Below are 18,799 nucleotides of genomic sequence, written 5' to 3'. Positions count from 1 at the left end.
CAACTTTACAGCAGAAATAAACATGTTTACAGCCTGGTATATTATAAAAAAAAACAGGTTTGGTCTCTATCGCTACTTTCAGCATTCATGACAACAGGCCTTTTCACAGCAGACACGTCGAACTGTCTCAGAAGAAACAACACAGGTGTTAATAATTAAATAAATGATGACTGACCTGCTTTGATTTAAGGATCTTTGTGTCCTGCATGCTGGATCACTGTCTCTCTCATTGGGGCACTTGATTAGCACAGAGTCATCGTCAGCATTATTAGTAACACCTGTGCTGTTCCTGCTATTGACAAGTCAAAATACCTGCTGGGGGAAAGGCCTCACTGTTCAGGGAGCTGACATTTTAATTAAGGCTTAAAGTTGAGCGTTAAATAATGACATGACTGCTGTGAGCGACAGGTGGGTGCCCTCCGATGAAGTCACTACCACAGCAACTACATTGGTCAGCTAAAGTACCCCAAATTTACCGAGTGGAGCTGCTGTTTCACTGTTTTCAGTTCACTAAAGTTAATTTTAATGTTCTGGTTGCCTAAAAAAGACATTTGGTTGTACAAAAAGAGCCTCTAAATGAGTCAGTTTATCTAGTAAGTATTTTTTGAATGTTTTTTAGCTTTTAAACTAGTATTATCATTAGTATCATCACAGCTAATCATAGCTGTAAATGCACCATGCTAACTAAGTTAGCAGCTAGCATTAGTGTAATTGCTGTCTTTGCATCCTCGAAAATATTGTATTTATCATAATTACGAGTTTTGAGCATGCCCGACGCCCTCCAAAGTGTAACTACGAGTAGGAAATTTGGAAATTTCGATGATACCCGAGTTGCCAGGTTGTGACGTTCGCATGATATTTCAGGGCAGCAGAAATGGCGGAAAGCATGGAAACAGTGTCAACAATTGATTGTCAAAAAAATATATATATTTTGTTCCTAGTAGCTGTCATTTACTTTAAGTGGTTGCACATTTTAATATATGCATCTATTAGCTAACTATAAAGCATGCCAAGCGAGTATACTAACATTAATAACAACTTTAACTTAGCTAACTAACATTAATGTTACAAACACTGACAATACAGGTCCAGTAAATGAAAAAACGACCCTTTACTTTAAGCGTCCATGTTTGTTGCTTTATTCTGACCAGAGCACTTGAATGCATGCATGTTGTAATCACAACTGCACAGCTGGTAGGTACGATATTTCCGAGGAGCACGTGAAGGCAGCATGTCTCCACTCTCCAAAAATCCAAGATGGCCACAATGCCGAAGATGTGGATTCAAAACAAAACAGTCTTCAAAGCAGTGAGGGAGGTCACACGTGTATTAGGCTATTTTCCAGGGTGTAAAGCTGACACTAGCCTACGAGCGACACAGCAACAGCCAACAAGTCACTTTCAAAGTAAGTGACAAACTGACGTGCTACAAATCAAAGTTTGAGCTGGCCTCAACTTTTTTCTCCAATAACGCGGCGAAGCGACAACCACGTTAGTACATGTGTGCGCGTGTTATTTAATTACGGTTTTGTTTCCAGCTAGACTGATAATGTGATGTTAAAATTGGGCTCACACGTTGATCAAAAACAAAGATATTTTGTGATGAAATAAAAACTTTAGATGATACTCCATGGAGATGCTTTGAGGTGAGAAGCAGACAAACACGCGCCTGTGATGACAAATCTACGTTAACGATCACCTGAGCAAGACTTAAAGGTGACTCAGCGATAACGAAGCTGGTCACGTGTCGCTTGCAGCTGTGTGAACACAGCATAAGGTGTGAATGCATGAACATACTGGTACTTGTGTGTATCAGAGATACTTACTTTGTTTGGGGGCCACCTTTGCAAAATGACAGGAGGCCAGGGGCCAGGTGCAGCAGCCATGTGCATCTTTCTAAGATGTAGGATTTTAGGATGTTTGTCTTATTTTAGGACATTTCGCTGATTTTAAGACGTTTCTGGGATTTAACGACATTGTTAGGATTTTTGGATGTTTCTAGGATACTTTTAGGATTTTAAGACATTTCTATGATTTTAGTACATTTTCAGGATTTTTGGATGTTTTTAGGATTTTAGGATATTGTTATGAATTTTAGATGTTTCCATTATTTTACATTTCAAGGATGTTAGGATACTTATAGGATTTTAGGTTTTTAGGACATTTTTAGGATTTTAGGGCGTTCGTAGGATTTTAGGATGTTTCTAGGATTTTAGGACGTTTCTCAGATTTTACCTCGCACCCTACTGGGGCCAGATGTGGCCCGCGGGCCCTAAGCTGAGTATCACTGATCTTAGGTCTGTCAACTGCAAAATTAAGCTTTGATATCAGAATAATACCGCTGCATTTTTACTCAGTGAGGATTTGAAATGCAGCGCTTTATTTGTAGCCTAATTGAGACTTTTTACGTTGTTTCTTTTGCAGTCGCTAAAGGATCGGAACCACCTAGACCTGTGCAGCTCATCGGGGACTCTCTGAGGTGCTGTAGAGCTTCCTCCTCCTCCTCCTCCTTCTCCTTCTCCTCCTCCTCCTCGGCACGGACGCGCCCTCCCCCTTAGCGGAGCGGATGAGCGCGCCGTGGATGCGCTCGCGCTGGAGTACAGAGCTGCACCGAGGACAGACAGGAGGGAAGCACTTTGACCAGCGCTGAGCAGCGGGACAGTGTGGGCTGCATTTTGTTTCTGGAAGAACAACTTGGGGATTTCGGTGCGAGCCTGAAAGTTATCGTGCGCGCTGAGGACGACTTGTCGGGTCAGCATGGCTTCTCTGATAAACTCTGCGTGCCTCCTCTTCTTGCCTGTTGCTCTGCTACTGAGTAAGTACTGAAAATATGAGCATAATTGTGTGAAAAACTTGTATTTCTCAAGAGTGCATAACTTCCACTGCAGCGGTTTGGTTGTTTGGTGTAGTTCTGCCTGCCAGTCGTTGTGCGTAACCGGATGGCACAGATGCAGATCTGGACTTTGAGGGGATATTTATGCGTGTATATTCATCTGTTGTAGACTATATAACCCTTCTTATAGACTTGACTCTGTCCTGCATCCGTGTGCACTGCAAGTCACAGCGTCCCGTAGCTTCCCACATTTATCTCCAGCATCCAGCGGAACATGTGCCGCTGCTGCAGGAGCGATCCGGTCAGGGAGAGACCATAAAAAACAAAAATAGCCTAAAGGCTGTGTATGCAGCAGGGGGGAGTGTTCCTGAGTAAGAGTGGTATATGATATAATGTACCCTTGCTCAACTTGTGCATTACAGTAGGCTAATAGTGCAGCAATGGTACATTCATTAATGTTAAACAGGCAGATGATGGGAACATGTTATGGCAAACCCATAGTAGAGGTTTCTCTTGGGATTCCCACCTACCAACTTGCAAGTTAACAGCATATATACAGTAAAATGTTTATTAACCCTCTGAAACCTGAGAAAATTAGCTTGACTGTTTTCCAAAACATAGGAAGAAGGCAATCAGCAAGGACAGAAAAAATGACCTAAACATTTGCAAGAAAAAAGAAAATTACTGGGAAACACTCGAAAAAAAGATGAAAAAGGATCTTCTTTTTTTTTTTTTTTTTAAATAAAAAAGAAATTACTTGAAAGAAATGCTTAAAAATATAGTAATTCTGTAATTTTAAATATGTCATTTTCCTTTTTTTCCCTTGACATTTTCCCTTGGAAAATAATTTTTTAAATCTAATTTCTTGCAGTTTGGGGATGATTCTTACCAAGTTGCTCATTGTCTTTTTTTCTCATGTTTTTGAAAGAAATTGAACTATTTTCCCCAGGGTTCAAAGGTCTACATACTCCCGAAAGGCGTCTTAAAGCAGCAGAAGAAACGTGATGTCACTCCACATTAACACAAAGGGTTAATACTCTTGCCCAGCTTGTATATTTGAGTAAAAGTGCAGCAATGGTAGTTTCAGTTACCTTGAATAGGCAGATAATGGCAACCTGTTTTGTCAAACCCATAGTGAAAGTTCCCTTTGGGATTCCCACCTATCGCTCTGCAGGTTAACCCTATATATGCAGTAACATGTTTATTGCAGTGTGTTGCATTAAAGGGACAGTCCAGCAGTTTTATACCACACTTCCTAAAAGCTGTGGGACATACAAGAGATATATTTAAAAAACAACTGTCAGATCAGGCCAGTGTCCAGCTTAAAGTGGTCCTATGGACAGATAGTCCAGTCCCTGCTGTGGACGTGTCCAGCTCCTTCAGTGGTATCTTTGGTATCTCTGTTGTCTCTGATTAATGCCTGTCCTCTCTGATCTGTGACGTTTTATGGATGGTCCTCTCTGAGCAGGTTTGTTGTGCTGCCATATTTTTCCCACTTTGTTATAATGGATTATTGGTGCTCAGTGGGACTTTCATGGTTTCAGTCAGATATTTTTTTTAGAATCCATCCCTGATCTGTACTTCTGCAGAACTTGGTCTCTGACTGGTTTGAGGAGCTCCTTGGTTTTCCTTTGCTTACTGGTGCTGCAGACTGTGGGGTCTCTCACAACAGGTGAGGCTCCCATACAAGGTGCCACCTGCTACTCAGTAACCATTCATACGCACTCACACTCCGATGGCGCAGCGTCAGGAGCAATTTGGGGTTCAGTATCTTGCTCAAGGATACGTAAACATGTTGACTGGAGGAGCAAGGGATCAAACATTCAGATTAGAGGACAACCCGCTCTACCTCTGAGTCCCCACGGTGTCACACTCCCGGAGCACATACCTCTTTCACATATGCACATACCACTTTCAAGTTTTTTATTTTACCACATTTTTAAAAACAGCTTATGTTTTTCATTTAATTTCAGCAAAGTTGTCTTGTAGGTTCATTACAAAAAAATCAATATAAAATTTCGCAGGTTGTAATTCAAGAAAGTCGAAAAAACGCCAAGGGGTTGAATACTTTTGCAAGGCACCGTATTTCAGACCCAATACACACTTTAGAAACACCTGGAAGATAATCAGCTCTGCACCCAGGATTTTTGATAAAAGGGCTATGATACGGTGCTGGTTATGGTTGCTTAGCAACCTTAGATGCAGCCTGCCTCCGCATGCATTGAAAGTTGGCACAAAGTAGACAGAAAAGTAGCACCTAGTGCTCAACCTTTTCCAGGCAGTTAAAGATGCAGCATGTTTATATGGCCCCTCATACAACCACACTTAAAAAATCGAAAGATCCCCTCATGTCCCTCGAATGGGTCAAATCCTACATTTCCCATTATGCAACTTGAAAGCACATTTCATTAGACCATCCTTGTCTGGTAAGTGCCCACATCTTTCAAACACCATGCCCACAGTTTGTAACTAAAAACATTTTGTTAAAAATCAAAAGTCTCTGAGTTGAAGCTGATGTAACCCCGGGTGCATCACTAGGCGGGTTTAAATTAACCCTCAAATTGCACAAATTGAAACAGCAAATATAAAATACGCTTAATGGAGATACGTCAACTTTGAAAAAACTCACATTTAATACCAAAAAGTTTGAACTCTCGTATGACGTAGCATTCGGGTGATTCAAAAAAGCCATAACTCAAACTGCAATGGAAAACTTTTTTTGCTTTTATAGGTACATGATGTACAACAAAGAGTGTCAGTAGGAACTGGCTTCCTCAAGCATGATGCAGAGGGCGCTACAAGAGCTGTTATTGCATCACATAACTCTTCAAAAGTTGACTGGATCATCCAGAAGTTTTGAATCCACAATTCCTCTGTGAAATCGTGGACTGTCAGCTCCCAGATATCTGTCATACCTGGCCGCTCCCACATATAAGGAGCTTGCCTTTCCATTATCGCTCGGATAACACGCCTACGCCGTGGATTGGAAATAATGACAGTTAGTGAGGTGACTGCAACAGAAATAAAGCTGCTAATGTTTTAAACATCCATCGCCATGCTTTAAGTCATATAACGTCAGCCAGTGGAAACGCAGTCATCTCGCAATTGTGTTTTATTGACATTTCGAAAACATCGTTTAAAGTTTTGCTCAAATCTGTGATGGAAACCCACCTACTGTGACATCGTCAAGGGTTACTTTGTCAAGCTTTTTGGCAAGCTTCCTCCGGAGCCACAGAAAACGTTACACAACTGTTTTTTCCAGGCTGCATAGTACGCTTCATGATGAGTAAGGCTGAACATGAGATGTACATTTAGTAGAGTGGCCCTTTAAATTAACAAAAAATCTGAATTGGTGATCTGACATGGCATCTAATCCATTTTAAAAACTAAACTACAGTAAATGTTCAAACTAATCATCATCATCATCATCATCATTGATCATCATCCTGTATGCCTCCACATATGTCAGAGCAATGTGGATGAGGGGGTAGATGGGATGGGGGTCCTGTGGGAGTGTGACACCGTCAGGGGAAAGAAAAAAAAATGTCCCTCCGATGGAGATAAATGATGAATGAATCACATCTGTCCCCCTCCTCTTGCTCAGCAGAGTCTCTGGAGACTCCGTTCAGCCGAGCATCTGAACCCGACCAGGAGACACTCCTCTGCTGCTCTCATCTCATTCACTCACTCCGTCCCTCCGTCATGTTACTCACACACAGGAAAGAGCTCGTTATGCATTAATATAGGATATTTTTTTCACACAACTCTTGCTTTCTTCATATCAAACTGCGTGTGTGCTAGTGTGTTTGTGAGTGTACATTGACGTGTCTTCGAGCAGATTCCTGTCACCTTTGACTCCGACTATCATCAAACACAAAGTCTTAAAATATCTCATCTGAAGATCAAAAACGTGTCAGAAAAATGTCAGTGCTTCAAATACACTGAAATGACTATTAAAACATAAATTGGCTAAGATTAATAATAGGATCAGTATTTATAGCTTCTTTTGATCACTATGGATCTTTACAGCTCTGAGCGTCTTTTCCTATATGTCATGCAAGACTACACTCGCGTAGAGTCTCTCCAACATACTTGTATTTTGTAATTTTTTCTTAGTCCAGTGGGAGGTATTTCACAATATTTATAGAGCATTCGGCAAATGTTGCAAATAATCTAAAACGTTTCTCAAAGGGAAAAAGCAGGAAGCATTGGAGGGAGAAATTTTAATCTGCTCAATATGTGCACAATTACCGGCGCATGCATTTTATATTTCATGTGTGGCGCTTTTACTCAGTCAGCGGCATCAGAAGTTCTGTCTCTAGAAGTGAAGAAAAAGAAAGAAATGACATACTGATTACATCATAAATATATATCTGCAGAACAATCGGCCTTTTTCACTGAGGGAAAAGCTCAGGTGAATAATAAAGCTTGATCATCTCTTCTCTTTCGTATCTTGGTCATACTGTCACGGCTTTTTAGGTTACTGGCTCAAGCAACATTTTTACTTTAGAGACTTGAGTCATAGTATTAATTAGGGGGCGACCGATAATGGATTTTCAGGGCTGATATCGATAATATTAGTAGTTTATTAGACCAATAACCGATATTTGGAATCGATATGCATTAAAAATTAAATCTGTCTATCAACATTGAGAATCTGAAATAAAACAAACTCCAACACAAAAGTTTTTATAAAGGCCTTTAGCAAATGTTTAATCAAAACCGAAACTTTCAACATCATATGCAGCAAGTTCCCAGAAACTTTTTTACAAATAAAGTCAAGTGAAATGTTCAATAAAAGATAAATAAATAAAAATAGCCATCATAGATCTAGATGTCCTAGAAAAATAACATCCAATGGATTAGATGGGGGACCTGAAGGGGTTAACTTTATTTTAAAGTGGTAACTAGTATTGATTTTCTCTGATTTATTGTGAGAACACAGGGAGCCCCTTTCTGTGTCTTCTTCCTCTCCAGTTGAGTATCAGTGATCTGTTTGTCTCCGCTGTCTCGCCTCAAAAAGCTGCACGTATCGGGGCCAGAGACACGGGGAGGTTTCCCCTGGGTGCAGGTCTCCTCTGTGCGTCATCAGCGCCCAAATAATCACATTAAAAGCACTCCATGGGCGAGAGGGAGAATATATTTGGCTTTTAATTGTTCTCCTCAGGAAACACGTCCTAACCTCTCTCTCTAAGTTCCCCCTCAGTGGGTCGACTGCAGTGATTTTTAGAGGTGTTTTTTTTAAAAATGCAGCATAGACACATGAAGTGAAACATTCCTCATTAAAATAGGTTTAAAAGTCTCATGGAAAACTGCCTGTGCTTCCCCTCCCTCCTCCCTCCTTTCCTCCCCATGCGACTCACAAAGATCACAGTGTGTACCGCTGAAAACACACACACACACACACACACACACACACACACACACACACACACACACACACACACACACACACACATTCACACAAACTGCGTCCACCACGCTGCACACTTTTTCCATCCTCCTCCTCCTCTCCTTCTTCCTCCTGCTTCCTTCACCCCCCTCCTCTTTCCTTCCTTACTCGTAGCAAACCTCATTTTCTCTTACTTCTCATGTCTCTGCAGTCATTAATATCTCTCTGCCATCCCTCCATCGCTTCTCTTCTTTTTTATTTCAGACTTACTCATGTCTCTGCTTCTGCTTCTTTCATCATCTCCTACTCTTTTTCCCCCACTCTTTTCCGTCCTCCCTCCGTCCTTTTTATCAGGGATTCACAAATATTGATAAATCTGATAGAGAGAATCCTGTGTCACATGTTTCAAATCAAAGCAGAGACGCTTAATGTCCAGGATTTTTTTTTTTTTTTTTTTAGCAGAAGGATCTTAAGAGTTGTCATGATATATAGTACATATCCCATGTGAGCCTTGCTGTCTGACTGACATGAGATCACAAGTGAGGAAACATTGCAGCAGTGATTACTCGTCATCAAAAATGGAGCAAAAATAAAAAGACTGTTGAGACATTTGCCCCTCCTCTCAGTCACTACCATTGAAGCCTGTGTGTGTGTGTGTGTGTGTGTGTGTGTGTGTGTATGTGTGTGTGTGTGTGTGTGTGTGTGTGTGTGTGTGTGTGTGTGTGTGTGTGTGTGTGTGTGTGTGAGAGTGATGGATCAATTGAAGAGTCTCTGTCTGAACTTGAACTGTGTTTCTTATGAATTTGACTTGCAAATTGCAATAGAAGCAAGAGCTGTGTAAGATGCCGATGGTAATTTAACCTGACTGACCAGGTCAAAACATTCAGTAACGTTATGTTTGGCACACTGGCATCCATGTTAAAACAGATTTTGAAACAGTTCACCATGAGGATGTGCGCTGTATGTCCTCATTTTATAAGACAAAGCAGGTAGCAGCTGCACCTGTCTCCTCTTTCAGTCAGTTCAGCCTGAATAATCCTAAAGCTGAACATGAGTCCACTGAAACGTCAGTGTCACTGTGGCGAGTTCTGCATCGCGCTCTGCTCTTTGGGGACTGGAGAACTGAAAGAACATTTTTTTAAAATAACCTCTTATTTGTGCATGGAGAGCACACAATACTTAAGTTGAGTTAAAGATTGTAATAATGGCACATTCATTCTGGTTAAATCTGCAGTTAGTGATTTTTTTGTCCACATGGGGGCAGCAGAAGCAAGTTATGAACACAGCATTGACATATTATCACCTTTTACGTTTATGGCAAACTTGTTAGCTCATTGTTGCTTATTAAAAGGGTATTTAACCATTTTCAACCTGCTTTGTTTCAAAACAGTGTGGGCTGTCTGTACTGAACTGTGGTAAATGTCCCTTCACATATCCAGTGCCTAGATTTCCTTCCTTCTGTCCTTGCGAAACACCGCCGAATGGTGTTTCACTGCCTCTAAGGGTTGTTTTTGGAACTACAGGCTGTACTTCCGCACTTTCGTGTTGCCAGTCAACCCTGCTGCCGCCACCAAGCACACAAAGAGTGTACAGATCATCAAGAGAAACACCTGCCGCTCTCGGTCTCTCAAACTCCGAAAGCTGATCATACAGTAAAACTAGTGTGCTGTTTGAATATAAATTGGGATTATGTTACTGCAGTGGCTATTTCTCTCCTAATATGTTTTCAGAAACATATTTTAACTCACTGTTTAGCTGTAATAGCGAAAGTTTGTGAACAGGAAGTGGGTGCCATAGTGCTTCCTGCAAAGGAAAAACGGAAATCAAACCGTAAAACTCTAAAACCCTGAACAAACATAAATGGAAGATTCTGTTACTCTGCTGCGTTTTTCTCACCTCAAATGTTTTCAGAAACATGTTTTATCTTACCGTTTAACTGTAATAAGAGATCCTGCCGGCCACCATAGTTTCACACGGACCAGTCCACAACACGTCACCCACTAGTGAGAGTGTTTATTGGTTCAATAAGGCACAATGCATCCTGGTAGATGTAGGTTTTCTACCTCTTGAGCAAAAGCGTCCTTTTTCTCTGTTTTCTCTGGTCATGTAGCACCACTTTCAAAAATACTTGTATCCCTCCTCTGCAGAGACAGCCTAGTTTTGTGTGAGGGCCTTCTTTATATCGGTTAAATACTTCTTCAAATGAACAACTGTCTTAAAAACAACATTACGAGACTGATGAGAGTGAACCAAAAAGAAAAAGCTGCGTCCCAGACAGTGAAACAAAAAGCTGAAACTCATTTTAAGCGGCAGGGAGCTCCAGGTGATAATTCTCTGTAGGTTCATCATTACGAGCTCTTTCACGTTGTCATGTTGTTTTCACATTATCATTTAATTCATTGTTATTATAAAAATATTGATTATATATGCTTTTTAATTGTAACATTGTCATTAAATCAGACCCCATTTGTTGTACTATTCATGGTCAACATTTTATTAGCAATAAATATTGAATGTATTTACACTCAGTAATTATTCCTCTTTATAGTTGTTTTTATTGGCAGTGGCAGAGTCCGCTATTCATGTGCTGGATTCAAACAACCAGCAAAGTCATTAGAAACTCTTCTTTCTGCTCATTAAATACATACTGAATTAAAATGAACTTAAATACAGGTAAACACTTCATTTTTAGGTTTACTTCCTTAGGATTAGGCTGCAAAAGTATGGGATTAGGTTAGAACAAAACATCATGGTTTGGCTCAAAATAAGTACGTTCGTTTCTAACCTACATCACCAGCATAGTATGCTTTACATCCTACCGGGCCAGTTAGCCCAATATTTTGTGTGGACGTTCATAATTGTATACTCAAGGTCCTCCTGTAGTTGCAGTGATTCACAGTTATTGAAAAACCTGTTTTATTGGCCGCTGACTCCACACTCCATGTAACCAACCACAAGTTTTTGGGAGGTCGGCTAAAAGCTTGTCTGCTGTAGACCACATTTTGGCCTTCATTGTGTTTTAAAAGCTGACATCCACAACAAAGTTTAGTCTCATTTTAAAGCGAAGCATCTGCAGATCAATTACATACCTGATACGTTATGATCCACCAAAGTTAGACACGATACGAGATGAATCAGTCCATTTTTTTCCCCACCTGTTTTTCCTAATTTACCCTTGCGCTCTCTTTCATCCCTCCATCTCTTCCACAGTCTCCCTGTTTGTGTGCTGTAATCTTCTGTCAGTTGTTAACCAACATGCAGACATGTGTGGTTGGAAAAGACACACACACACACACACACACACACTCTTATCTAATTAACTGGCAGAAGGATACGTGAACGTGCACACACTCACCTAAATCTTTCAAAGACCCTTAAACCCCTCTAAGGGCGCACTTCAATCTTACACCAACAAACACACTGAGCACATATACAACAGCATATGCACACATGTAACACACATATATTAGTGTCCTTCATATTTTTTTGTATCTGCACCTCCTCCTTTATCTCCTCAGGGGGGTTTGTTTATGTAAGTGTGTGTGTATGTAAGTGTGACACTTTGTGTGTGTACACACGTGTAGAATGAAGAAAGGACTGGATTTAGACAATTAGGACCAAAAGCTTTGGTTATGTGTGTGTGTGTGTGTGTGTGTGTGTGAGAGAGAGAGTGGGAGTGTGAGTGTGTGTTTGTGTATGTGTGTGCGTGTGTCAGGGTACCTCTAACAAATACCAAGTAATGAAGTACCAGCAGAGCATGACTCTCTTTTCCCTATCCACAAACTGCACTGAGCATGAATATTCATACACACACACAAACACACACACACACACGCACACACACACGCACACACACACAGGCACGCACATGCATTTTAAAGACCGTGAATGGCATGCACCCGCACATATACAGTATGAGGGAGTTTCTGTCCTCTGTAGTAATCAGTCCAGTTGAATTCATCCCCTGTTCTCATCGTGAGTCGTGTGTGTGTGTGTCTGTGTGTGTGTGTTGGCACGTTGCTCCCCAAACCAAAGTTTTAATCTGAGTGTATGTGTTTGATATGCATATATGGGAGTGTGTGTGTACTAATTCTCCTTAAACTCTTCTTGCCATAACCACACACACTCAGTGCATTTACATGATGTTAGAAAAAGTTTAGTTATTGAGTTATTGAGTTTCAGGGGCGCCCAGCTCAGTTGGCAGAGTGGGTACCCCACGTGCGGAGGCTGCATCCTTGCCACAGCGGCCACAGGTTCGATTCTAACCTTGGCCTTTTGCTGCATGTCATCCTTCTCCTTTCACGCTTCGACTGTCCCATCCAATGAAGTCCGAAAACCAATAAGTAACCTTAAAAAAACAAAACCTGGACTTTAAAAACACATGTAAATATGTTAGTCTGGCTAAAATTGTGTCGAGTCTAATTTCTTGAAGTCGGACTAACACACATAGATAATGCAGTTGGGGGTCGGGTTGTGCAGTTGGGTTTAGTCTTTCATGTATACGTCTCAGCCTGAACTGGTGTAGACATGCTCCATAGTCCTCACGCCGGGCTTTGACCCAAAAGTCGAACAGCATGATTTCGTAGACAAAAGCCGGGAAAAACAAAACAAGACAAAGGTACTACGTCAAACGTAGAGTACGCACAAAATGTACAGCACTGAAAAGTTATCCATGTTGTCATTGTTCGTATGTGACATAATAGGTCAAGTGGAAGAGGGTCCAATAGCAACTAGCTGAAAGGGGGCACATCGCCACCTACCGTGGAGGAGTAGGACATACCTCCTTCAATAAATCAATTCTCCCCCAGTGCTTGTATACTGGGACAAGGACAGAAGTCCAATTAAATGGCCTAATCAAGCAATAACCGTAGCTCGACTAAATTGTGCATGCAAACGTGCTACGTCTTATACCTCAGTGTGTACAGAGAACATATAGAACAGTACTGGTAAAGAGGAGAGGACTGGGTGTCCAAGGTCAGAGGAGCGCTTGTCTTTTAGTCTGCCTCCACACCACAAACACACACTCACAGAGACATACACACAGACATTTGCAGTAAGACTACACAAATACACAATTCTATAGGGAAGCAGTGCAGAGAGCTTTCAGTCTGAAAGAAACGAGGGAAATATAGAAAAGTGAAAAACTGCAATGTAGTTTACAGGAACACAATACATGAAAGCGGTAGGAGAGGTTATGAAGGTGAATGAGGGAGGCAGAGGACAAGTGGAGAGAGAGGACGGAGAGAATAAGATGGAGAGAAGGAGGAGGAGAGAAGGATAGAGACGCAGAGAGAGATCAGGACCTGTATTTATCAGGCCTGTCAGAAAAAGGCGGACCATCATGGATCACTGACCAGAGCCTCCGGACAATTCAATTTAATAAGATCTGAAGCCAAAAAAAAAGAGAGAAAGAGATCCTGCAAAAGCTCTCCAACTCTGGAAACGTTGAATAAAACCCAGCAGAGAGGAACGGATAGACAGAAAACCAGCAGTCCTGTTCAGTGAAGGACGAATGAGGTGGACATCTGTTTCCCACACTGTTTCAAGGAAGACTTTGAGTACATTAGCAGCGTAAACAGAGACAAGGGGGGCATGTTGCAACTGATGATGTCGTCATTAATCAAAATGTAATCAGGCTTCCCTCTAAATGGGCCGAAAATGTGATAACGCCTGTTACTGTAATAAATGGCCAGATTATGTAGCATCTTTAGATTGATAATGCTCTCATCTTGTCCCTGATGGGCAGAGCATTACCCAGCAACACAGTCAGAAAGGCTCTGCATGTGAGCAGGAGCAGACTGGTGACCACTGCAGTTCACTAATGCACTCTATGCACAGTGCACAGTATGCTGGTGTTGTTTTAAAGCTGCAGTAATTGATTTTTTTGTCCACTTGGGAGCAACTGAACAGGCTGCATACAAAACACGGACATATTTTCACCTATAAACAATTAATTATGGCTAATGTGCTGGCAAACAATTCCCTTTTTAACTTTTACAGCAGACACGGCCCAACATTAGCATTTATTTGCAGTTGTGTTTCTGCCCACCTGACAAAAAAAGTTTAATCTTAAAACTCTCTTTTTTGAGCAGTTTTAGTATCTAACTCCAGTGGGGTGTATCTGTCTCTTTATTTGGTTAAGTGCTTCATTATGTTCAGCAGCTTGTTAATAAGTTGGTCAGATTGCTGTTAAGTGCTGAGCAAGGAGGGTGGAAAGAGGAGACGCCACTGTCTAAAATGACGTCACAGAATTGGGGACAGCACATGCACGGTAAAATCTGCTCCGCAGTTGCCTGGTCTTATCGGACGATTGCCCGGAAAATGCAGAGCAGATTTCAATGTGCATGTGCTGTCCCCCAATTCTGTGACGTCATTTGAGAAAATTACTTCTCCTCTTTCCAACCTCCTTGGTGCTGGGCAGGTAGAGTATAATCGATAAGCATCTACCTGCCGCTAAAAAAGAAGCTGATCAGAGCGCCATGTGAACTAAAACAGTGAAGCTGCAGGTTTTAAAACCAAAACAATAGCTGTGTTTACATGCACACTTTTTTCTCAATCTGATTAAAAATTTTCGGGGTCAGCTGTTCTCGAATACTAGCTAGCGTACATGTAGCGACGCATGTAAATGGAGCAGCAGTGTGACATGTGCAAAAACTATGAATATAGTAAGTTGAAAGGGCTGCCAACTCTTGCACTGAGTTAAGACAATTGGAGCTTTTCACACACTCTGACGCCAAAGGTGCATTTTCTCAGCATCACAGCTCTCTCTCCCTCTCCTCTCATGCACCCGGGCTGGAGTGAGTGCGTTACTATGGTCACGGGTGCGTGTCTGCCCCACCGGAAACTGAAGTCAAACTGACAGCTAAATTGGATATTTTTTGTCTGTTCAGCGCAGTATTTGCTGTTGTTTCAATGAGTTTGGATTAAAAACAGCATCCAGCCATTCGGCGCTGATAATAACACCCTGAACATTTGTGTCCAGCTGCTTTCTCAGCTGACGACGTCCAGTAGTGTAACACGCGGACACGAAAGGTGGCTTTTGGCCTCGGGATCCTACGCCGAAAGGACTGAAAAAGCGACCGTATTTGATGACTTTGGAATGACAACAGGCTGCATCTTCATGCTAAACTAGGCTAATGGGCCGCTGCCTCTGGATCCATACTTTACAAAAAAAGGACATTAATATCAATCTCCTCCTCAAATTCATGGAGAGAAGAGCAAATAATTTTATTTCCCAAAACCTTGAACGATTCTGCTTTGTCGATTCAAATTACTGATTTGCATTCAGCAACTCTGCTTTTGCAGCTTCCTGAGCAGTTCAGTCAATGTGAAGTCCTGTTCTTGTGTTTTTGTTTGTCTGCATCCTGCTACAGATGAGAAAGGAAGTTGTTTGAATAAATGTACTCAACCTGCGAGGATGTGAAGTGACACGATCATTAAAAAAAGATGTGCATGCCTCGGCGGATGAGCACATATGCAGGCGTGCACCTGCCCCTGCGTACCTACCTGTGTGTGTTTGTTTGTGTATGCTTGCATGCATGAACGCGTGTGTGTGGGATAGAGGGGAAGGTAAGGTGGACAGAGCGCGGGCTTGAGGCTGCGGGGCCGAGGGCTTTGAGGCTTAGAGACGAAGAAAGAGCACGATCGACCGCAGACTCCTTCAGAAACCAGACAGAGGAGGTAAACCAGACGCAGTCAAAGGAAAGAGAAAAGCAAGCCAACGGGAAAATCAAACCAAAGCCATCAAAGAAGTGAAGGTTGAGGAAGACGCATTTGTCTGCCTGCCTGAGTTGTTCACAACTGAGCCAACCTACACAGACATTTAGACACGTATAGCTGTTTTGGATGTCAGGATCTTAACAACTCACGACCTTTCTATAACCTAAACCTTTAAGAACTTGTGAGACGTTCGCATTCAATACTTTTCCTTTGAGTTTCACATACAAAAATGCTTTAGAAATACATGCCAGAGAGAAGTCTGGTCCTTGATTTTTACATAATCATGTTTGAGATTCTTCATTTCCTCTGTGCACCTTCTGAAAATCTTCAGGTTTTTTTTAAAATGCATTCAATATCCTCTTCCATGCATTTTAATATCCTTCAGCTGAGTCCAGCTCCTCCTGAATGGCATCTTCTTCTTCCCATGCTCATCAAGTCATAATGATGTTCTTTCCATTTTTCTCACTCATTTTGTGAAAGCAAAGTCACTGTAGTTGTAGTCATAAATTGGTTATTGTTATGCGTTTGTTAGCTTTGCTGTGATGTGACACATTTGCTTGAGCAGTCAGGCTCGACAGCACTGCTGCTAGAAGCTTGTGAGTGTACCTGAAACTTAGATTTAGTATCACCTCCTGAGCAAGGCTGAAATTGAGCTCCAGGAACTCCTGTAACCTCTAAGTTTGTAGAGCAGTGATGTGGGTCGAGTCAGGTCCGGGTGGTTGATTAACCCATAGTTTGCTCTTTGGGCAGTGCAGATTGGATAAGTGAAGCTGAAACAAATTTCCATCTTTTATAAATGGGATGCTGTTTGGGCCATATCTGTGTGTCTCATTCCCACTGCACAAAAAACCTAACATGTGGCTTTTTAATGCAGTGGGAAAGTGTACATTTGGCATTCGAGTGTCTCTGCAGTAGTTACAGGTATTTATTGCCTCTGGCATTGATGGAAACACCTAAATGAATGCGCAAATTTCAGCTCCATAAAGGAACTATTTGTAATTTACAGCCACCCAGTCCAACTGAATAGGGGGCAGCATTTCACCCTTTTAAATGTTGCTCTTCTTCTGCGTCCATACAGCTGAAATTTACAGTCATCAGTCATAAATAAAGGAACTCATAACTGACAGCAGAGCAAGAATACAACCGGTGAAATGATGATTTTATTAGCTCAGTTTTAGCAACGCTGCAGTAACAAGAAAACAGTCACATCACGCCATTTAAAAAGTTTATCGTCAACTGTAAGCCTACAGTTTATGTTGTCATTAGTTACACCAATGTTAGATGTTACTTACCAGTCTGTTTGCCCCATTTGGTGCCCCCATGTTTGGAGAAAAAATGCAGACAAATATCCCTCTTGAGTGCCGCCATGGTAGCTAAAACATGATAAAGTTCCTTGGTCCTAAAATAGAGAAAACATGATGCAGTGCCATATGTTGCCCATCATGCTCGAAGACTGTCTGCACGCTGGCGACCCACCAAATCTTCATTATCATATCATTATTTGAACAGCTTCCTTTTGCATGTGTTCAGCTTTCCTCGCATGTTTAAGATTCCATATATTGTGTAAGCTACGCTACGTGCCTCTGCAAATTACACCTTAGGGTCAAGTGTTTTGAACTGAATTGAATGCAGAAGGTGCCCTTTTTTTTATTTTTTCGCTACTGCCCTTCGGATAGTCTGAGTCCGCCACTGCTCAGAAACATACACGCGGCTGTAAATACACACATATGCAAATGTGTTGATAACATGGCACAGCTACAGGTTCGGTCCTAATCACTCACTGCTCTGAAATGTAAATGTGGATGGAAATTAACACATTTATTAACACATCCCCAGGTTATCACACACACGCACAAACAGACCTAATTATTTACTGTGAGTTGAGTAACAGAACTTATAAGGATCTACTTTGATTCTTGTGCAGTAATTTATACACACACATATACATCAGGCTCTTTATGGAGACATAACAACACACAGCACATTCAGCCCCTGGGACAGGAAGTGGAAGGTTAGATTTCCATACTGCGTACATTAGAGGTGTTTTTTCAGCCAGAGGATGGTAGCTTCCTGTTTGTGTGTGTGTGTGTGTGTGTGTGTGGATGCAGCCTGGAGGGAATAAAGGTGCAGGTTCAGACCCAAGAAATCAGCTACAACGGGAACATCTTTCATCTTTTTAGTGGTGAAAGATTTAAATTTTTCTTTATTTTAACGACAGCGAATCTAAAACGGTTATGTTCTTAGCTCTATAATGAGAAAGATATGATTATCACAATCATAAATCCTCACTGAAACACACACACTCACACACACTGTTTAAATAGATCATTCTTACCCCGAGCCGCTGTCCCTTGGGTGTTGATTTGTGATGGACCAAATGAATAAAAGTGACATCATTTGAACTGATGTGTAAAGACTCAGGTCTGAGGTTTAAAAATCACTGCGGGGATGAAAAAGTGGAGCTTGTTTAAGTCAGCGGGTACGTTGTTACTTCTGTTTTTGTTGCCATGTAAACCAACAGTCTCGATTGTGCACTCCTGTTTTCCTTCCACCCTTATGTTTGTGTCGATGCTGCCTTATTAGCCTGGTGTTGCTTGAGAATAAGTCCTTTTTTATGATTTTCAATTTTTTGTGATAATGGTTTTGATCAAAATTTAGGCTATAGTTTGTGATGGTGTCATATTGAATTGATTTTATTGATAAAAGTAATATTATTTTTAAAATTATTTTTATTATTTATATTAATATAATATTTTGTTCCTCGCGTCAAAAAAATGATGTCGGTTTGAATATTAGAGACAGCTTTAAGCATAATGCAGTCCAGTTCCACAAGAAAAAACCCTTAATTGCATCAAT

At 41.3% G+C, this 18,799-nt stretch overlaps 1 protein-coding gene across 3 annotated transcripts in view; it reads left to right on the top strand.

Moving 5' to 3' along the window:
• Positions 1-230: 230 nt before the first annotated feature.
• The window catches only part of nrn1la (neuritin 1-like a), a 79,330-nt gene continuing 60,761 nt past the window's right edge, over positions 231-18,799 (top strand). The window contains exons 1-2 of one of the 3 annotated variants that reach the window (XM_088079755.1): positions 231-408; positions 2,424-2,814. In XM_088079755.1, the coding sequence (XP_087935881.1) occupies positions 2,757-2,814 (58 nt within the window). In that variant the 5' untranslated portion in view covers positions 231-408; positions 2,424-2,756. Of the gene's footprint in view, positions 409-429; positions 594-1,244; positions 1,406-2,423; positions 2,815-18,799 lie in introns of those variants that run through there. The other 2 variants (XM_088079756.1, XM_042495690.2) reach the window with 2 other exon arrangements.

Source organism: Plectropomus leopardus, chromosome 7 (assembly GCF_026936395.1).
Source record: "Plectropomus leopardus strain MGB_pleo_1.0 chromosome 7, ASM2693639v1, whole genome shotgun sequence".
Classification (NCBI taxonomy): domain Eukaryota; kingdom Metazoa; phylum Chordata; class Actinopteri; order Perciformes; family Serranidae; genus Plectropomus; species Plectropomus leopardus.
The sequence above is the reverse complement of the archived record's forward strand: the minus strand, read 5'-3'. Positions and strand labels throughout refer to the sequence as shown.